The sequence below is a fragment of the Erythrolamprus reginae genome, chromosome 2, assembly GCF_031021105.1.
Source record: "Erythrolamprus reginae isolate rEryReg1 chromosome 2, rEryReg1.hap1, whole genome shotgun sequence".
Classification (NCBI taxonomy): domain Eukaryota; kingdom Metazoa; phylum Chordata; class Lepidosauria; order Squamata; family Dipsadidae; genus Erythrolamprus; species Erythrolamprus reginae.
In genome coordinates, this window is record NC_091951.1 from 14393163 (window position 1) to 14415898 (window position 22736).

A 22736-nucleotide genomic window follows, 5' to 3' on the forward strand; every position below is an offset into this window, starting at 1 on the left:
CTTCTACTTGACACCTCCAACTTTGATATAATTTTTATATGTGAAACATGGCTAAATGCTTCCTACCTAGACTCCATTATCACATCAAAAAACTACCATGTTTTTCGCTCAGACCATGAATCCCACAGAGGAGGCAGAGTAGCTATATTCTACAAAAAATTGCTGAACCTAAAAATCCTCAAAGTTGCACAGGATTTATCGGTACCTGAAACTATTTTCTGTGATTTACCCCTAAATAACACAATTCGCTTCTTACTCTGCTACAGAGCCCTGGACTATGGCATCGACGTTGCAAACAAATTATCCACATTACTAACATGGGCAAACAACTGCCCATACCCCATTATCTTCCTTGGAGACCTCAACCTACAACACATTAACTGGACCTTAAATGAATGCAGCACGGAACCTCTCCATTCTACTATATATAATACCGTCACCTATCTGGGACTCGACCAACTAGTAACTAACAATACCAGTCTTGATAACTGTCTGGATCTCATCTTCTAAAACAGCAAAAGTGCAATATATGGCTTACAAATAAAAGAACCATTTTCTAACAGCGACCACAGCATGATAAACTTCAATCTCAACCTAAGCCACACTATGATCCACCAAAATTCAATTTCAAAAAAGCAAACTATGAACTCATTGAAGCCCACCTGTCAACATTAAACTGCAAAACTGTATTCTCCGAATGCTACACTACTGATGACCTCTACAACACATTTCTACTCGAAATGAAAATTATTATCAGACTTCAGGTACCTCTAACATCTACCACAAAAAAAAAATAACCTCCCCATCTCAATAACAAAATTACAAACAAGAAAAAAAAATCTCTCTGGAGGAAAAACAAAAAAGGACAAGTTTCCAACTTCAAAAGCCGATATAAAAGCATTTGCTATCAAATAAAAGCAGAATGCCTTAACTACTACAGTAAACAAGAGAAAAACCTCCTACACACCAAATCTAATAGAGCCTTCTACAACTTTGTCAACAATAAACTCAAAGACTCTAGACCTATCCCACCTCTCAAAGGACCCAACAACAAAGAATACCATGATGATTCATCCAAGGCTAACCTCCTCAACTCTTTCTTTAGCTCTGTTTTTGTTAACAGCAATGGCTCATCCCCCAATCTCATCAATCGCACCTCAAGCTCGCTCAACGACCTAACCCAAGTAGATGTCAGGCCAAAGTCTTCATGTGAAGTTAGAGAGTTCAGCCTGACACAACACAATGGGGGATGGGAGGGGTAGTGAGTAGTCAGAGGAGAAAGTTACTAGATTCCTTTCTCCAAGCCAAGGCCACTGTTTGTTCTGCCTCAACTGAAGAGAAGAGGAAGTTGATAAGACCCTTCACACAGACTGGCTCTCGTGATGAACTTGTGGGTGTGGGGGATGTAATATGAACCTTAACCTAGATGGGATTCTGAGAAGTATTCAGAATTGGAATGACAATGGCATAGCTAACATGGTTCTGTTAATAAATCAAGCTCTGATTGAGAGAATTGGACTGGGATTTGGTTTATTTCTCAGATGCTATTTGGAACACTGACAGTAAACTTCACTGAAGACTGAGTTGAAAAAGCATTATGTGACCTCGGACTAGACAATCTAAGTGCTTACTTCCTAAAGAAGCTCTCTTCTGCCATAGCTGAACCACTAAGCATAATTTTCAAAAAATCCTTCAGAACCAGCACACTTCCTAAGCTATGGTCGAAAGCAATGGTCATCCCCATTTTGAAAAAAGGAGACCCGTCTCTTGTCGATAACTACAGACCAATATCACTATGCTGCGTCCCGTGCAAAGTCATGGAATCAATTATAAACAAATCAATTACTCTCCATATAGAAACTAATAATTTGCTGTCTAACAAACAATTTGGGTTCAGAAAAAAAAACCTATCCTGCAACCTACAGCTCCTCCACTGCAAAAATATATGGACAACACATCCAAATCAAGGAAAATCTATAGATGCAATTTATATTGACTTTTGCAAAGCCTTTGATTCAGTGGTCCACAGCATACTACTCCTAAAACTTAAATCCTATGGCAACTCAGGATCCCTCCACAGACGGATTATAGCATTCCTGTCAAACAGACAAGTGGTCAAAATAGGAAGCACCATATCCACTCCCATCCCAGTTAAAAGTGGTGTTCCCCAAGGTAGTGTACTGGGACCAATGCTCTTCATTCTCTGCACCAATGACCTTTGTGATTACATCATAAGCAACTGTGCCCTCTTCACCAATGATGTAAAACTCTTCAACACCACCAATAACACAACTATTCTCCAAAAAGACCTAAACTCTGTTTCTGAGTGGTCTAACACATGGCAACTCAAAATCTCAAATAGCAAATGCTCTGTCCTACACATTGGGAAAAAGAATCTGAACTCCAAATATGAACTGAATAATCAAATTATCACAGATAACCCCCACTCGGTTAAAGACCTCGGTATACTAATAATAAAAGATTTAAGTGTCAAAGCTCACTGCAACAACATAGCCAAGAAGGCTTCAAGAGTTGTAAACCTAATCCTACGTAGCTTCTGCTCTGGCAATCTCTCACTATTTACCAGAGCTTACAAAACTTTCGCCAGACCCATCCTTGAATACAGCTCATCTCTTTGGAACCCATATTGCATCTCAGACATTAACACCCTTGAAAATGTCCAAAGATACTTCACCAGAAGAGCCTTTCACTCCTCCACTCGAACAGAATACCCTACGAGACTAGACTTTCAATCCTGGGGCCTAGAAAGCTTAGATCTAAGATGCCTTAAACATGATCTAAGTATTGCCCACAAGATCATATGCTGCAACATCCTGCATGTCGGTGACTATTTCAGCTTCAACCACAACAACACAAGAGCACACAACAGATTTAAACTTAATATTAACTGCTCCAAACTTGACTGTAAAAAATATGACTTCAGTAACCAAGTTGTTGAAGCATGGAATTCATTCCCAGACTCCATAGTGTCATCCTCAAACTCCCAACACTTTACCCTTAGATTATCCACGGTTGACCTATCCAGATTCCTAAGAGGTCAGTAAAGGGCAAGTACAAGTTCACTAGAGTGCCTTCCGTCCCCTGTCCTAGAATATATAACTTTTTGATTGAATTTAAAATGGAAACTGAGATAGTTAAGGGAAATATGATCAGCTGGTTAAAAAAATGTGGGACATAATATTTACTTAGAACAATGGGACTCAATATGGATTAAAAACTATAAAATGACAAAATCTATTTCATATAAAGAGAATATCCAAAAAATGTTTTATAGATGGCATCTTGCACCAGCTAGGCTAGCAAAAATATATCCAAATTTAAAACCAGATTGTTGGAGATGCAGAAATAAAAATGGAACATTTTTCCACATGCGGTGGACATGCCCTGAAATAAAGAAAATATGGAAGAAAGTAAACCTATGCATTTTCGAAATGACCAAACTAAAACTTAAATTAAAACCAGATATTTTTCTTTCAGGCATAATAGATCTGAAAATTAAAAAAGAGTATTACACATAATTACGGCAATCAGGATAACCATACCGCAAAACTGGAAAAAAGAAGAAACACTGTCAGAGAGAGAAATGATTAAGAAGATTTATGACTGCGTAGAGATAGATAAATTAACACAAGAGCTTAAAAATAAAGATGAATCATGTTATGAAATTTGGGGGAAATTCTATATTTGGGTGGATAAGAGAAGAGATAACAGCTGTAAATAAAATTTTTATGTTCCTAGATTTAACTATATTTACAAAACCATGATATATAGTAATAAGTATAGTAATAAATATAGTAATAATAAATATAGTATTTATTTATTTATTTATTAGATTTGTATGCCGCCCCCCTCCACAGACTCGGGGCAGCTAACAACAGTAAAAAGACAATATGAACAAATCTAATATTAAAAGTAATGTAAAAAACCCCAATTTAAGAAACCAATCATACATACAGACATACCATGTATGTAATAAGAAGTTGCATGATTTAGTTATACATAAAACCATAGAAGAACCGCTGATGTTACAGGCCATAGAATCTCACAAAGCAAGAACTGTTCTGATAACAGTTCAGGTTGGGGGAGGGGATATATTGTATTGTGTTGTGATGTCTGTTTTATAAGGTTTAAGTACAATATTTAAACAAATAAATACATATGTAGAAAAAAGATGGATCATGTACTGTCTTATTTTAATGTTTATATAATAAAATTATTTTTTTAATTTTTTTTAAAGAAATGGGAAAAAAATATATTTTATTAATATTGTTGATGATGCTTCTATTAACCAAAGAATTTTTTTACACTAGTGAATCTTATAATTTCAAAGGAATAGAACGCTTTATTTTCACCATTCAAGAGATCAATAAAAATATTCAGTTCCACAGCAATCTCACACTTGGCTATAATATCCATGACAACTATTTGAATACACTTGGCACTTCAGAAGTCTTGCTGGACATGCTCTCTACTGGAGAAGCCAATGTTCCCAACTACAGCTGTGGAAGGAAGGACAACATTTTGGCAGTTCTTGATGCAGCTGACAGGGAGATTTCTATCCAGATATCAACATTAATAGGCACCTATAAAGTTCCACAGGTCTGTGCGTGTGTATGTTTCTCTTGATCAGTGGTTCTCAACCTTTCTAATGCTGTGACCCCTTTATACATTTCTTCATGTTGTGGTGACCCCCCCAAGCATAAGTCCAATTCTCCCAACAGAGCTTTAATCTTATTGGCAGGAAGGTCAGAGGGACACCTCCACTGTAAACACCTGATTGGTCAGATTGTAAAAATATGTTCTAAAGTGCCAGAGTAGAAGCTTTAGTTCCTAGCACCATGGGAAATTTGTCTTTTCCTATGGTCTTAGGTGACCCCTGTGAAATGGTCATTTGACCCCCAAAGGGGTCCCGATCCCCAGGTTGAGAACCACTGCTCTATATAGTAAATTGAGTAGGATGATAGTGGGTGAAGGATCCAACCATATTTTCTCTATGGAATTCAAGATCTTCTATTTGCTATGTCCATTATAGATGTCATGGTTGGGAACTGGGATTATTATTATTATTATTATTATTATTATTATTATTATTATTATTATTATTATTATTATTATTATTATTATTTAGATTTGTATGCCGCCCTTCTCTAAAAACTCGGGGCGATACACATTAGGATGGTAGTATGCAGTGAAGGGCTACCAAAATTTTTACTACCACACTGTGGGCGTGGCGTATGCAGGACACCCTGAATTTTCTTTCAACATCTTTCAGTGCAAATTGGGTGCTCTGGGATGGAGCTCCATTTTTTCTAACCCACTGCATTTCCAACCCCTCTCGGTTTGGGCAGCAGCCCACCCGTGGTAATATGTATCAAAACAGTCATAACGTCTCATGATAGCATTTTGCTCTGAGGGAGAAATTGCCAACTCTTCGGTAGATGGACTCAAGATTCGGAAGGATCTTTGCAGACCTCTGCACTGGGCTCTATCCAATGAAATGTAATTCAGTGGTGAGAAAAGTAAGGTTTTATTCCTAGATGAGAAATACTAAATGCACAGTTATAGAATAGAAGATACCTGGCTAAGCAGTAGCAACTGTTACTGAAAACTCAGTGTTCTACTGGACCATGTCTTACATATGAAACACCAATATGTTTCAGCTGCCAAAAAAGTCATTGCAGACCTAGGATGCATCAATAGAGGGATGTAATAAAATTGATAAAGAAGAATATTTTTAACAACAACAACAACAGAGTTGGAAGGGACCTTAGAGGTCTTCTAGTCCAAGCCCCTACTTAGGCAGGAAACCCTATACTACTTCAGACAAATGGTTATCCAACATCTGCTTAAAAACTTCCAGTGTTGGGGCATTCACACTTTCTGGAGGCAAGCTGTTCCACTGATTAACTGTTTTGACTGCCAGGAAATTTTTCCCTAGTTACTTTTTCCCTTGTTTAGTTTCTACCCATTGCTTCTTGTTCTACCCTCAGGTGCTTTGGAGTATAGGTTGATTCCTTCTTTTTTGTGGCACCCCCTGAGATATTGGAACACTGCTATCATGTCTGCCCTGGTCCTTCTTTTCATTAAACTAGCCATGCCCAGTTCCTGCAACCATTATTTATATGTTTTAGCCTCTAGTCCCCTAATCATCTTTGTTGCTCTTCTCTGCATTCTTTCTAGAGTCTCAATATCCTTTTTGCATCATGGTGACCAAAACTGAATGGAGTATTCCAAGTGTGGCCTTACCAAGACCTTATAAAGTGGTATTTACACTTCATGTGATCTTGATTCTATCCCTAGAACTGTGTTGCCTTTTTTGGCAGCTGCTGCACACTGCTGACTCATATTTAAATGATTGTCCACTAGGACTCCAAGATCCCTCTCACAGTTACTACTGTTGAGCAATGTACCACATTTACCTTACCTGTGCATTTTGTTTTTCTTGCTTAAATGTAGAAGCTTCCTTTTTTCACTATTGAATTTCATTTTGTTAGATAGTGTTCAGGTTTTTCAAGATTCTTCTTTTGGAGTGTTGGCTATTCCTGCCAGTTTGGTGTTATCTGCAAATTTGATAAGTTCCCCATCTATCCCCTCGTCCAAGTCATTGATGAAGATGTTGAAGAGTACTGGCCCTAAAACAAAGCCTTGGGGTATTCCACTGCATACATCCCTCCATGTAGACATAGTTCCACTGAGCACTACATGTTGAGTGTGGTTAGTTAGCCAGTTTTGAATCCATCTGGTGAGGTTGCTGTCCATCCCACATTTTTCTACTTTATTTAGTAGGTTATGGTCTACTTTGTCAAAAGCCTTACTGAAGTCCAAGTAAAGCACATTGACAGCATTTCCCTGTTCCACTAATTTTGTTACTTTGTTAAAGAATGCTATAAGATTAGTCTGGCATGATCTGTTTTTGACAAACCCATGTTGGCTTTTGGTTATTACTTTGTTTGCTTCTAGGTGTTTGTTGACTTGTTGCTTGATTATCTTTTCCAAAATCTTCCCTTGTATTTAGGTCAGGCTGATAGGTCTGTAGTTTCCTGGTTCTGGGGTTTTTTTCCCCTTTCTTGAAGATGGGAATTACATCAGCTCTTTTCCAGTCCTCTGGCAATTCCCTGGTGCTTCAGGTTCTTTGAAAGATATAGCTCAGTGGTTCTGAGATTCTGTCTGCCAGTTTCCTCAAAACCTTGAGGTGTAATCCAGCTAGTCCTGGTGATTTTTAGGCAGGGGTGGGCTACCATTCCCAGCCCTACAGTAACAGGCTGGGAGCACGTGTGCCCCCACCCTTGCACCTCCCCATGACCTGCATGCACGTGCCCCTGTCTGCATGCCCCCAGTGCAGGATTCAGCATCTGCACATGTGCAGAAGCCTAATCTCGCACAACGATGAGATTTCCGGGGGGGGGTTGCTTCTGTGCATGCCCAGAAGTGAAAAATACTCAGAAATAGCCTAAAAAAGGGTAAGTGTCTTTGGAGAGGAATCTACGGAGAGGGATGGCATAGAAATTAGATAGATAGATAAATAAATAAATAAATAAATAAATAAATAAATAAATAAATAAAGTGGCCACTTGCTGCTGCCATTCACCATGCTCGCCACTGTTTGCTCCTCCCGTGCGCCAGTCATGGCGGCTCCCTGCCGCCTTTTGCCCTGCCCACCCCTGGCACCTCTCCTGGCAGCAGCTCCCCACCACCACCCACTCCTGTCCACTGTGCCATGCTACGAGCGGACCGCCCAGTCCTTATCTTGTCTGCAAGGGCACACAGGCATCTTTCCGGCAGCAAAAATTGCCAGCTTCTTTGCTTCCACCCATGCATGGAAGCAAAAAAGCCAGTAATTTTTAACTGGAATCACTCTGGCTGCTCGTGCACACTTGTGCATGAGCAGCCGGAACTGGAATGGGCCTATGCACTCCACTTTCCCCAGCTGAATGACCATTCCTGGCGTTCTGACTGGAGCCCACCCCTGTTTCTAGATCAGTGTTGGAATTAGGGTTTCTTTTTGCATTCTGAGCTTGGTTATTTTGCAAACATTTCATTACCCAAATTAGGCAAGATCATCAGGCTAATAAGGAGTGTGGGGTATGTTCTGAATTTTATCTTCTATTGACTTATCCTGTAAGCACTGGTGGGAATGCTGTTGGAGGGTTTTTAGTGGGCTGTTTACTGTTAGTTTGTTTGGAAAATCCTTGATTGGAACATTGTTTATTTCTTGATTTTTGGTCTGATGTTAATCAATATCAATTAATTAACATCGTGTTCATCAACGTCAATTAACTTAATTAATTATTGGTGCTAAACAATACCTATGAAGACTACAGATTCCCCAAATTTTGTTTGTAAGAACAGACAAAATTTCAGCTAAATATCTTTCAGCTTATATAACTGACAAATGATATGAGGAACTATATCTCCCTATCTCTTATACAAATAGAGAAGAAAGTAAAAAGATGGATGTAAAAAGAATTTGAAATATAGAAGCAGAGAATGATGTAGCAATCTTCCAAAATGAAATATAATATGGCCCTTTGTTGGAACAATATACTTCAGTTAACATCTGCACATGGGAGTCTAACTGCATTAAATTGTAGTGCTGATCAAGAAATATTATTTGCATTTTGCAAATTTGCAAACTATTCTGTTCATCAAAATTAAGTTGGATTTATTAAAAACTCATATTTTGGAGTTACTGTACCTTCCTCATTGCTTTTCCAGATCAGTCATAGAATTGCTTCAGAGACTCTGAGTGATAAAAGTAAATTCCCTTTTTTCCACCGGATGCTCCTCAAAGAAGGGTTTCAGTACTCAGCAATTGTCCGAGTGCTCCTGCACTTCAGATGGACCTTGATTGGTCTCCTTGCTCCAGACACAGAGGAGGGAGAAAATTTCCTCAGGACTTTTCCTCATTTGCTTTTCAGGAATGGAATTTGTGCCGTTATAGCACAACAATTCTCAATGAGTGGATCTTTAGTACCTTTCAGGGATTCCAGCTTTTCTCAGTGGAAACAAGTCAATGTCTTTGTTCACTTCACAGAACACATTATTGTTTCAAGCACATTTCACATTTTTCATCTAACACTTGACACTTTGCCAGGATCCATTAGAGAGAAAATCTGGATCACCACAACTTTTGGAAACTATATAATGACCCATCTTGGATACCACAAATACATCCATAGTATCTGGAGCTTTGAATTTATACAAAAAATAAGCCCAAAATATGGTGCTTTTGAGTCCTTTTCCTTTTTAGATTCCCAGTATGAAGAAAAGAATTTTCAGTGCTCTCGTTCAAAGAATGCTTATTCTGTCAAAGACCGGAAAAGATGCACTCAAAAAACTCCAGTGGAGACCGAAGCTGAATTCAATTGGAAGGTGATTGAAAACAGTGACTCTGTTTACATTATCTTTATGACTCTGGCCCAGATTTTGAAGGCTGCATATTCATCCAGATCCTGGAGTAGGAAGGAGGCCCAAGAGACACTGGAGGCTCCAAGGCTGCAGCCATGGCAGGTATGGGGTCCCAATAAGGATCCAACAACCACATTCTTCTGGCAAAGGAATCCATTAGAGAAGGGAGGGGTTCATATCAACCTCCTTGTGCTACAAGAAACCAACAGATTTGGGCAATCTAGTTGCTTGGGGGATAATTTACCAAGGAGCTGGTACCAGATATATTTTGATATTAAATATTTCTACAGTAATTGCACTGTAACACTATTCCTATATGCAGAGTTTGTGATTAGCACTTGAGAACAACTGGTGGCCTGAGCCTTAGCTGGGTTCTATTTTCCCAGTGTGAGTGGCTCATGATGATATTCATCCATCATGTTCGAAGGAGACATTGACATCTAATGGGTTGTGGGCTGTACATGATGTGTCTGCAAGTGGCTGGTAAGGCCTATATGGGCATGAAATATTCTGCTACATGTTGGGAGACATGTGTGAGCACCATTGTCACAGCATTTGCAGCTCTAGCTTGTGGAGTGCTTGCTTCTCTTGAGTCTCCAGAGAGGGGCGGCATACAAATCTAATAAATTATTATTATTATTATTATTATTATTATTATTATTATTATTATTATTATTATTATCTTCTGCTCTGCCTTCTGACCTCAGATGCCTTGCTGGATCAACATGTGCCATGTTGGTTGATCTTGTGCCAGAGATTCCCCAGAGGTGGTGTCAATATTGAGGGACTTGAAAGAGGCTTTCAACGTGTCTTTTTAACTGCAAAGCCAATTCCAGTTTCACAGCATTCGTTATTGCTGTGGCCACACCGGAAGAATGTATAACACTATGTAACACAAATTTTGTTCCCAGCTTTTAAATGTTATATTCCAATTGCTTATGTCTAACACAAATTAAAAATTGCTTACATTCATCATAAACTTCGCTTTTGTGACCACGGCAACGAAAATTATGCATTTTTACTATAGAAACATATGATTTTGCATCTTCTCATTTATACAGTCAGACTAAGAACACTATATGCATTGCAAATTTACACAGATTACCAAAAAGTGTTCAGAAGTGTGCGGTTTTCCGAGGTTTACGACTATACTGCAAATCAGTTTCCTTGGTGTCTGACCTGATGCTTTCTTTTGAAGGTGGTGTAGCTCTGTCTGAGGTGTTGGTACAGGAAGTTCAGGGCAGTGTGGTACTGGGGCAATAGATGAAGGAATGTCAGGATATGTTACAGGCAGTGCATTTTTGCCAGTACAACATTTGAAAGAGTCCACCATGCAGAAGTAGCAATTTGTTGAGTGATCAGTCGGTTCACACCAAATTCTTGGGATAGCAAAATGCATGGCTCTCTTCTCTCCTCTGTACCAACCTATAAGCAAACAAAATAAAATTTGGATTGAGAATTTGATTTAGGCCTTTTCACACTAATGACTAGTGATATTTACAATATTAACACAGTTAGTATGCTATTTAAGAGAGTAGCATTTATCCACTTACCTTCGAGAGTTTTCTTGCAGTGCTCACATGTGAAATGAGGAGCCCATGGTTTGTCTTGGTCACTAACAGGCATGCTGAAGTATGCTTTGTAGGCCTCACACATGTTAGCAGATGCTTCCAGAGAGTACTTTCTTGTCTTTATAAACTGGCTACATACTTAGCAAAATGCGTCTGCTGGAAGTATGCAACCTCTTGATGCCATCTAAATTGACTAAGTTGCTGTGTACTGTAAGGTTTCTGCTTTTAAAATTCCTGGATGTTTCCATTCTAGTTCCATCCCTATCTGGAGAAGAATGATTTCTACAATCTTTCTTCCTGGAATCTTTATGTGGACCATAATGGAGAAGTATCTGCAGATATAGACATCGAGTACATGGTGATTTCACCCGAAGGAGATTTGATCAAAAGGAAATTGGGAAGTATTGAAAGACAGAGAGTTATTATCAATGAAGTTGCTCTTTCATGGCTAAATCTACTCAATAAGGTGGGTCAAATATTGCTGTGTTTTCTCTTTTTTCAAAGATCAAGTCTCACTTTAAGTGGGTTAATTCAAGTCGCCATGACAGGTGACCCTCCTTCAACTCACTGGGAGATGGATGTACAGAAGAGAAAACTTTTTGTTAGATTGTTTGTGGGAACTTCAACACTATTCACAAAAATGGCCTTCAAAAGCCATGATAAGGTATATCCTTTTAAACTGATTCAGTCATTTCCAATATTGGATACTAGAAGATTTATTCTTTAGGCTGGAGACCATGGATCAAGCTGGTGAGATATATTCAAGTGCTATCAGGTGTTAGTAGCCTCAGGTTCTTTTAATCAGTATTTGCATTAAGGTTGGGACTGAATCAGATGAAATATAGTCATGACTGGTTCAAGGTCCTGTGGTTTCATGTGAGAAATAAGCCTCACCTTGTCCAGATTGAGGAATGTCTCTCTTATAGGTTACTGATGTTCTATAATGTTTTTAAACAGCCCAAACTTTGACACAATTTAGTTTAGTTTAGTTTAGTTTTATTGGATTTATATGCTGCCCCTCTTCAAAAACTCGGGGCGGCTAACAGCAATCATAAACAGTATACAATAATAATCCAATATTAAAAGCGAATTAAAAAACCCTTAATATAAAAAACCAGACATACAAACAAACATACCATACATACAATTGTAAAGGCCTAGGGGGAGAAGGAATCTTAATTCCCCCAGGCCTGGCGGCAGAGGTGGGTTTTAAGTAGCTTGCGAAAGGCAAGGAGGGTTGGGGCAATTCTAATCTCTGGGGGGAGTTGGTTCCAGAGGGCCGGGGCCACCACAGAGAAGGCTCTTCCTCTGGGTCCCGCCAAGTGGCATTGTTTAGTTGACGGGACCCGGAGAAGACCCACTCTGTGGGACCTAACTGGTCGCTGGGATTCGTGCGGCAGAAGATGGTCTCTGAGATAATCTGGTCCGGTGCCATGAAGGGCTTTATAGGTCATAACCAACACTTTGAATTGTGACCGGAAACTGATCGGCAACCAATGCAGACTGCGGAGTGTTGGTGTGACATGGGCATATTTAGGGAAGCCCATGATTGCTCTCGCAGCTGCATTCTGCACGATCTGAAGTTTCTGAACATTTTTCAAAGGTAGCCCCATGTAGAGAGCGTTACAGTAGTCGAGCCTCGAGGTGATGAGGGCATGAGTGACTGTGAGCAGTGACTCCTGGTCCAAATAGGGTCGCAACTAGTGCACCAGGCGAACCTGGGCGAACGCCCCCTTCGCCACAGCTGAAAGATGTTTCTCTAATGTGAGCTGTGGATTGAGGAGGACACCCAAGTTGCGAACCCTCTCTGAGGGGGTCAATCAGGGTTGCCGATAGACCGGTATTACTGGGAGTGGCGTCAGGGGCCCGGCCAAATTGGAAAATGGGGGGGGCGGCGCCCGCCAAAAACTCTCCAACCCCGATTGAGACAAACTCTGCTTCTGCGGAGCTTCTCCGACCGCGGCCCGCACCTTCTTCCCACCCCCACGAGGAAAGAAGGCAGGGAGGCCGGCAGACAGGCAGGGAGCCCTGATGGCAGCCGCGAAAGGAGGAATGACCGCGGGGTTGGCTCGGCCCTCCGGAAGCCAAGCCGCGCTGCTGGGGAAGCGGAATTGGGGAAGCCGGGAGAGGGCTGAGCCCACCTGGCTTCTCCGCTGGCCTTGTGTCCCCCCGAGGATTGCAAGGGCAAGAGAGCCACGCCTTTTGGCCTCTGGAAGTGCTGGGCTGGGGGTTCGGGGGGGGGCGTGAACACCGCCCGCCACCCAGAGCCAATGGCTTCTTTTGGGCTTACTTGCTCGAATTCCTGCTGCTGGCGCTGGGAGCAGGTAAGCGCGCGCGGTGGCTGGGTGGGAAGGGCGAGGCGCGAGGGGGAGGCAAGTGGAGAAGCAGAGAGAGAGAGAAGTGGACCAAAAGAAAGAAAAGGGAATAAGAGGGAGGGAAAGAGAAATGGAGAGGAAGGAAGGAGGGAGGGGAGGGAGGGAGAGAAGGAAGGAAGGAAGAGAAAGGAGGGTAGAAAGAGAGGGAGAGAGAGAGAGGAGAGAAAGAAAGAGGAGAGATAGAAAGGAAGAGAGAGAAAGAAAGAGGGATAGAAAGAGAGAGAGAGTGAGAGATGCTCAGTGAGCCTTTCTTTGAAGTTGCCTTTCTTTCTTTCTTTCTTTCTTTCTCTCTTTCTTTCTCTTTCTCTCTTGCTCTTTCATTCTTTTTTCTTTCTCTTGCTTTCTTTCTTTCTCTTTCTTTCTCTCCTTCCTTCCCTCCTTCCATTTCTCTCATTCCCCCTCTCTATTTTTATTTCTTTCATTCTGTTTCTTTCTTTCTCTCTTTCTTGCTTTCTTTCTTGCTCTTTTTCTTTCTCTCTTTTACCTTCCCTTCCTCTATTTCTTCTTTTCTTTCTCCTTCCTACTTTCTTCCCTCCCTCCCTTCCTTCAGTCCTTCCTCTCTTACTCTCCCCTTTCATAAGTTTCCTTGCTTCCTGTCCCTTCCCCCTTTCTTTCTTTCTTTCCTTCCTTCCTTCCCTCCCTTCATTTCTTGCTTTCCTCCTTCCTCCCTTCTTTCCTCCCTCATTCCCTTTTTTCACTCCTTCCTCTCTTACTCACGCCTTTCACACCTTTCCTTGCTTTCTTTGCACCCTTCCTCTGTTCCTGTCCCTTCCCTCTTTCCTTCCTTCCTTCCCACCCTCCGTCCATTCATTCACCCATTCCTCTCTTGATCACCCCTTTTACCATTCCTTCCTCCCTCCCTCCCTCCTTCCTTCATGGCTTGCCCTCGCCTTTCTTCCCTTCCTTCCAGATGGGAGTGCCCCCTCAAGACACCCGCCTGACTGCTGGTACCCTTCTTTTTCTCTTCCCTCGTCCTTTCCAGCTCCTCGCCGGTGGCTGCCGGGTGTGGGATCCCCCTCCCCTCTCCCCTCGCTAGAAAGCACATGGTTTTGTCAACAAGGCCTCTTCCAAGAAGGGAGAAGTGCCAAGGAGCCGTAAATAAGCCTCGCTCCGCCTGACCGATGCCAGGAGGATCTTTCTTTCCCTCGTTGCTCCCGCTTCTTTCTTTCTCCTGGACGAGTCCACACAATCGGCTTAACCCAGTTCCTGAAATAGCCTATGACAGTGCTTCCCAACCTTGACAACTTGAAGATATCTGGACTTCAACTCCCAGAATTCCCCAGCCAGCGTTTGCTGGCTGGGGAATTCTGGGAGTTGAAGTCCAGATATCTTCAAGTTGCCAAGGTTGGGAAACACTGGCCTATGGGACCACCTCGCCTGGCGTGAAGCGGGAAATGATCCCCGGGGGATGGAGTGGCTGGGCGACTTAAAATAGTTTTAAAATGGCAGGGGGGGGCAGACACTTAGGCTGTATGGGGCCCCAAAATTCCTGATGGTGGCCCTTGGGTCAATTATTCTCCCCCCAGGGTAATGGATGGACAGATGGAATTGTCCTTGGGAGGCAAGACCCACAGCCACTCCATCTTGTCTGGGTTGAGTTTGAGTTTGTTGACACCCATCCAGGCCCTAACAGCCTCCAGGCACCGGCACATCACTTCCACTGCTTTGCCATATCTCTCGTTTACCTCCCTGGGATAAGCAATAGACCTGCTCCTCTGAAGAAGCTCCAAAAATATTGTTGCTCACATGAAACAATAAAGGTGGATTTGATGTGAGATAGTGCCCATAACCTGCAAAACTGAAGCACCAAAACAAGAGAGAATTTGAAAGGAAATGCTACTTAGATTTGGGTTGTGGCTTGTAAGAGGGCCGATACTGAGATGGACACAAGTCTCCTACTCTTGTCCCATTTACTGAAGATAAAAAGATCCTTTTTGAAAGGCAGGTTCTCATGACCTCTCCTGCATCGCATCTCACCCCAGTTCTAGAAATTAGGTAGTCAGTTTTAGTTTTGGTTGAGAGCCATGTGAATTGAAGAAAGAAATACACAAATCAACAAGCTCAATTTTAAAGAATTTCTTTTCATTTATATCTTAATCAGGGAATGGTTTTGGACTACTTTAAAAGGGAAGTAGTTTTGCAATGTTTTATATACTCCAGAAGAAGTATATCCAGAACTTACTGGTCCAAAGTTCCTTTTCTCATCACAGTTTTATTTTGTTTAATAAATCTAATATAATAATACATCTTTTACAATGATTTCTTTTCCAAAATTTAATGCAAAATTCTATTACTGTACTTTAAAACCACAGTTATGTGAAGAATAGAGAAATGCTTGTTTTAACAAGTCTAGGAGAGGAACCAAACTAGTTGTCACTTAAGGCTGAAATCTTTTCAATTCCATTTCTTTCTATCTTTTTAAGTTGAAAAATACTTTACAATATTTTAATGTTAGATGCCAAAAGCCAACAGGATTGAGTAAGTGAACAATCTGCCAGTATTTATCTCTCCTAAACCTGTTTGGAATGAGTCAATGATTTCATATTTATCTAAGTGAAACCCAGGAACTATTAGGCTAATGTTAATATCTGCATCTATTTTCATGCAGGCTTCATCCCAATATATTTTCTTTGGCATTTCTTCTTTTTCTGCTTAGTCTCTGCCTCAGTCCCAATGTGTGGAAAAATGTCATCCTGGATTTGTCAAGCAGAAGCGAGAAGGAGAGCCATTTTGCTGTTATGATTGTGTTCCTTGTACAGAGAGGACCATCTCCACTCAGGAAGGTGGGTGATACCGGAGGAAAGGACAGTCCTTGTGGAAGTGGATTCATCTGAAACACTGTCATGAAAGTGCAAGCTAAAAATTGTAGCTCAATTGTTTTTTATTTTTGCTAGCAATTTGGCAGCTCATTTTTCATCAGTTGAAGATTGACTAAGTCTTCCATCCTTCTGAGATTGGTGAAATGAGGACCCAGGTTCTTGGGAGCAATAGGCTGACACTGTAAACTGTTTAGAGAAGGCTGTAAAGCACTGTGAAGTGCTTTATACAAGACTAAGCACTAGGGCTATTATTTTCAAATTGCACAATTTCTTACTAGAGGGAGGAATAGCAGAAAACCATTGAGCGAAGTCGGCTAAAAAGAGATAGGAGGGTGTAACAGATTGGTTGAGCTTCTGTACTGACAGAGGAAAAAGAATATCTTCTGCTTTTCAGTTTGGAATCCAGATTATCTACAAAACTAACTTTTTTTCTAGATTTCAAAAAATAGGCATACAGAATCTAGTATATTACCAAGTGCAATCTGGAAGGATGCAGGAAATGTTTCTAGAAATATTAATTGATTCATTATCTAGTTCTAATAATGTAGGTTATGCAAATTACACAAGAAATCATTCAGGTTCCAGTTTCATAAACTATAAAAATATAGTTGCCTATATATTTTTCTTACCTTCTTTCTGTAGAGATTTAAACAATGTTGCTGGTAACAAATTTTGTTGCAAGAAGGTATTCCTTCAAAGGTGAAAGTACGGAATATTTTTTTTAAATGGTGCTTTTTTATTTTATTCAGATACAGAAAAATGCACCAAGTGTCCAGATGAAAAATATCCAAATGAGGATAGAATCCTATGCATCCCAAAAGGAATATCCTTCCTTTCTTATAAAGAACATCTGGGAATCATTCTGGCCTCTTTTGCCATATCCTTGTTCTTAGCCACAAGCTTTGTTTTAATCATATTTATTAAATATCTAGAAACTCCCATTGTCAAAGCCAATAACCGAGATCTGACTTACATCCTCCTGGTCTCCCTCCTGCTTTGCTTCCTATCTCCTTTTCTCTTCATTGGCCAACCAAGGAAAACCACCTGCCTTCTCCGACAAACAGTTTTTAGCATCATTTTCTCAGTTGCTGTTTCTTCTCTCTTGGCCAAAACCATCACAGTGGTGTTGGCTTTCCTGGCCACAAAACCAGGAAACCAAGTAAAGAGATGGTTGGGGAAGAGCTTGGCCAACTCTATTGTCTTTTCTTGTTCTAGTGTCCAAATTATGATTTGCTCCATTTGGTTGGGAATTTCTCCTCCATTCTGTGACTCAGACTTTCACTCCCAACCTGGGGTGATCATCCTGAAATGCAATGAAGGCTCTGTTTTTATGTTTTACATCACCCTTAGCTATATGGGCTTCCTGGCTGCCATCAGCTTTACAGTGGCTTTCCTGGCCAGAAATCTCCCTGGGGCCTTCAATGAAACCAAGCTGATCACCTTCAGCATGCTTGCCTTCTGCAATGTCTGGATCTCCTTCCTGCCCTCCTACCTGAGCACCAAGGGGAAATACATGGTGGCTGTGCAGGTCTTCTCTATCTTGGCCTCCAGTGCTGGACTGTTGGGCTGCCTCTTCATCCCCAAGTGTTATATTATCATTCTGAGGCCAGATTTGAATACAAAGGAGCATCTCAAAACCAGAAGAAATGTATAAATGTGTGAGAGGAATTTCCACACTCAACACCTTCCAACATGTCAAGCATAGAAATTGTTTCAAACTGTCCTCCATACATGAAATGATTTTGAGCTGAAATAATCAAAGCACAATTGGAAGATAGTGTCCTCCATCCTTATCCAGTATAATTGCAAGATTCTACGGAGAGGGGCGGCATACAAATAAATAAACAAATAAATGAATGAATAAACAAACAAACAAACAAACAAACAAATAAATAAGATGTGAACTTTTGAGCTGTCGAAATAACATATTTGCCCTTTGTCTTTAGTGTATCTGAAGTCTGTAATGCTATACCCCAAATATTTGAAACATATGCAATAGAAATATTGTTGATGTCAGGCAGAAGCCATCTTTATTGGGATCTTTGCCTGCCACATTTTATACCATTCTACTATGCATTTTATATTGTGGTGAATTTGGAGGGCGGATTGTATGAGGTCGTTAGTATGTAGCCAGTTCTTTCTAGAAAGCCAACTCCTCCAGTTCTAAGGGAAGACAAAAGCCCCACCATTCTCTTTTCCAAATGGCTGCTTCTGTTACTTTATTGTCATGGCACCTCATCAGCAGCCAATCAAATAGAAGAGAAGAGACAATACTCTTGCATCAGCCACGACACCAGGAAAGGGGTGGGGACCATCCGTGAGATTCTAAGCCTTTGCAAGTTCCCTGCTCCAGAGATTGTCGGGTGTGAGTCTCTCCTCTTGAGGTTGGAGTTAGGGGTTCAGGTGGGCTTGCTGTTAATATACCCGCCTACCAGCTATGTTGCAACGGCCCTGCTTGCACTACTCGAGGTGGTAGCAGGGCTGGTGGTTGAGTTCCCCAAGCTTGCGGTCCTGGGGGACTTTAATCTACTATCTCCCGGCGAAACCTCGGAGGTGGTGCAGGAGTTCATGGCTACGATGACAACCATGGACCTGACCCAAGTAATCCAAGGTCCGACTTGTAGAGGGGGACACAGACTTGACTTGATGTTTCTCTCGGGGCAGTGGAAAAATGATCTGGTTTTAAGGGGTATAGTCACCACACCCTTGTCATGGTCAGATCACTCCCTGCTGAGGCTGGACTTTGACTAACCAATCTCCCATGTAGGGAGCCAGAGCTGATTAGGAGGTTCCGCCCAAGGCACCTAATGAACCCAGAAGGGTTTCAGAGGGAGGTTGGGGATATTCCTGACTTGTTTGTCTATAGTCCGGTGAAGTCTCTGGTGATGGCATGGAATAAAGCCGCATTGGGGGCTCTGGACCAAATTGCACCTTTCTGGCTTCTCTAAGGTAGTAGACCCTGGAGATCTCTGGGGAATGAAATGCCAGAAGAGACGCCTAGAGCGCCTAGAGCATGAAGGTCCAGCAACTCTGAGTCCGACCAAACATGTGTAAGAGCTTATATTAAGACTTACTGTACCTTGTGGTGATGGAGGCAGCAAAGTCTGCTTACATTACCACGCTTATTGCATCTGCAGATTCTTGCCCAGCCACCCTGTTTAGGGTGACCGCTCCCTCCTGAATAAGGTGGAGGTGGTAGAACTCTTACAGGGCAGAGCTGAAGAATTTGTTCAGTTTCTTGCAGATAAAGTCACTCAGATTCAGAATGATCTGTACTCCAATTGAGCAATTCAGACCAAGGTGACAGGGTCAGGTCTTAGTTCCATCATTTGGGAAAAGTTTGACCTGGTAACCCCTGAGGAAGTGGACAAGGCCATGGGAGCTGTGAGTTCCTCCACCTGGCTACTAGATCTGTGCCCCTCCTGGCTGGTCTTGGCCAGTTGGGAGGTGACATGCGGCTGGATCCAGGAGTTGATTAATGCTTCCTTGAGGGAGGGGTCATTTCTGCAGCCATTGAAGGAGGTGGTTGTCTGACCCCTCCTCAAGAAACCTTCCCTGGATCCAGCCTAATTGAAGAACTATAGACAAGTCTCTAAACTGCCCTTTCTGGGCAAGGTTCTTGAGAAGGTGGTGGCACTCCAGCTCCGGTGGTCCTTGGAAAAAGCCGGACTCCTTTGTGTCTGGCTTCAAGACCGGTCACAGCATGGAAACTGCTTTTTTTAAAGAATAGAATTCTTTATTGGCCAAGTGTGATTGGACACACAAGGAATTTGTCTCGGTGCATATGCTCTCAGTGTACATAAAAGAAAATATAGAGTTGTCAAGAATCATGAGGTACAACACTTTTTTTAAAAAAAAAAATAAAGTTTATTAAATATCAAATGGTAAAATGGGGAAGGGGAAAGGGGGGTACATAAAGTCGAGAGGATGTGGGAAAATAAAAATATTGTTACATAATAATGCATAATGATACTGTATGTGTTGAACTGTACAAGAGGTTGTCTTTGCCATTGAGATAAGTATCTTATTGTTCGAGTTACATTTCATAATATATGCATTAAGGTATATATACATACTGCCTGATAATAGGTAAGTAAGACTGATTTATAGAAAGGAAAGAAAAAGCAAGAGAATTTAAAAGTATGTCAGAAAAATTCCCCAGACCAAAAGAATAAAAGCTAAAAGTTTTTATTAACAACATGATATAAAACATAAAAACATATATCAAACACAATATAACATAAACAAAGTTTCCGGCCTCTGGGACCGCCTTCTGCCGCATGAATCCCAGCGACCGGTTAGGTCCCACAGAGTTGGACTTCTCCGGGTCCTGTCGACCAAACAATGTCGTTTGGCGGGACCCAGGAGAAGAGCCTTCTCTGTGGCAGCCACGACCCTCTGGAACCAGCTCCCCCCGGAGATTAGAACTGCCCCCACCCTCCTTGCCTTTTGTAAAGTTCTTAAGACCCATCTCTGCCGTCAGGCATGGGGGAACTGACATATCCCCCCCGGGCCTATACACTTTATACATGGTATGTTTGTGTGTTTGTTTGCTTTTAATAATGGGGTTCTTAGTGTTTTTAAATTATTAGATTTGTTCTTACATTGTTCTTGTTATTGTTGTGAGCCGCCACGAGCCTACGGAGAGGGGCGGCATACAAATCTAATAGAAAAAATAGAATAGAATGATCATACAGGATCATACAGGGGCCTGGAGAAGTCACGTGAAGAATACCCATGTACCTCTGAAGGCAAAGTACCTAATTACAAGAATCATCTTATATAGAATTTTTATGTCTTGTTTACACCCCTCCTTCCTGTCCATATGTGCGGTTGTCTTGCTTCCAATTTCATCATTTTCCTTAGAATGATTAATCTGGTTGTTTACCATTTTTCTATGACAAGTCCCTGGCTCAAAATATGCCAGCTCAGCTCTTCTGTTTCTGTTTCAGTTTCAGTTTCAGTTTCAGTTTAATCAGATTTGTATGCCGCCCCTCTCCGCAGACTCGGGGCGGCTCACAACAGTAGCAATACAATATAAGACAAATCCAATATTTAAATTAATTTAAAAAACACCACAAGTTAAAAAACCAATCATACACACTAGCATACCATACATAAATTTTATAAGCCTAGGGGGAAAGAACATGTCAATTCCCCCATGCCTGACGACAGAGGTGGGTTTTAAGGAGCTTACGAAAGGCTAGGAGGGTGGGGGCAACTCTGATATCTGGGGGGAGTTGATTCCAAAGGGTCGGGGCTGCCACAGAGAAGGCTCTTCCCCTGGGTCCCGCCAACCGACATTGTTTAGTTGACGGGACCCGGAGAAGACCCACTCTGTGGGACCTAACTGGTCGCTGGGATTCGTGCGGCAGAAGACGGTCCCGGAGATATTCTGGTCCAGTGCCATGAAGGGCTTTATAGGTCATAACCAACACTTTGAATTGTGACCGGAAACTGATCGGCAACCAATGCAGACTGCGGAGTGTTGGTGTGACATGGGCAAATTTAGGAAAGCCCATGATAGCTCTCGCAGCTGCATTCTGCACGATCTGAAGTTTCCGAACACTTTTCAAAGGTAGCCCCATGTAGAGAGCATTACAGTAGTCGAGCCTCGAGGTGATGAGGGCATGAGTGACTGTGAGCAGTGAGTCCTGGTCCAAATAGGGCCGCAACTGGTGCACCAGGCGAACCTGGGCAAACGCCCCCCTCGCCACAGCTGAAAGATGTTTCTCTAATGTGAGCTGTGGATCGAGGAGGATGCCCAGGTTGCGAACCCTCTCTGAGGGGGTTAGTGACTCCCCCCCCCAGGGTGATGGACGGACAGATGGAATTGTCCTTGGGAGGCAAAACCCACAGCCACTCCGTCTTATCCGGGTTGAGTTTGAGTCTGTTGACACCCATCCAGACCCCAACAGCCTCCAGGCACCGGCACATCACTTCCACTGCTTCGCCGACTGGACAAGGGGTGGAGATGTAAAGCTGGGTATCATCTGCATACTGATGATACCTCACCCCATGCCCTTGGATGATCTCACCCAGCGGTTTCATGTAGATATTAAATAGTAGGGGGGAGAGGACCAACCCCTGAGGCACCCCACAAGGGAGTAACCTAGAGGTCGACCTCTTACCCCCCACTAACACCGACTGCGACCGACCAGAGAGGTAGGAAGAGAACCACTGAAGGACAGTGCCTCCCACTACCAACCCCTCCAGCCGGTGCAGAAGGATACCATGGTCGATGGTATCGAAAGCCGCTGAGAGGTCAAGAAGCACCAGGACAGAGGATAAACCCCTGTCCCGGGCCCGCCAGAGATAATCTTCTGATTCCTAAGACATGTTTTTCCCTTACTTGTGCAATTTCCTAACTCGCAAAGCTTGCCAAAGTTTGAAAGTTCACTTTGCTATGTAGCATATATGGTAAATAATATATCTAGGTCTCTCTTCTATAGGTTTTTCTTACAACTCCTCCCTTTCCCTTTTTCTAAATATCCCTGATATTTAGACTTTCTATATATCTTGCATCATAATACAGACCTCTC

General features: G+C 42.0%; 1 protein-coding gene across 1 annotated transcript; it reads left to right on the top strand.

The window, feature by feature from the left end:
* Positions 1–2189: 2189 nt before the first annotated feature.
* Positions 2190–17848, top strand: LOC139159160 (vomeronasal type-2 receptor 26-like). Its single transcript, XM_070736512.1, has 6 exons — positions 2190–2341; positions 4332–4620; positions 8737–9531; positions 11254–11466; positions 16032–16158; positions 16944–17848. The coding sequence occupies exons 1-6, from the start codon at positions 2190–2192 to the stop codon at positions 17846–17848; spliced, it is 2481 nt and encodes an 826-aa protein (XP_070592613.1).
* The last annotated feature ends 4888 nt before the right edge of the window (positions 17849–22736 follow it).

Excerpts from the sequence above, each read along its gene's own strand:
- LOC139159160 (XM_070736512.1), top strand. The coding sequence starts at position 2,190 with ATGCTCTTCATTCTCTGCACCAATGACCTTTGTGATTACATCATAAGC. Across the intron at positions 2,342-4,331 it reads TCTGAGTGGTCTAACACATG|TGAATCTTATAATTTCAAAG; the intron begins GCAACTCAAAAT and ends TTTTTACACTAG. Across the intron at positions 11,467-16,031 it reads GGCTAAATCTACTCAATAAG|TCTCTGCCTCAGTCCCAATG; the intron begins GTGGGTCAAATA and ends TTTTCTGCTTAG.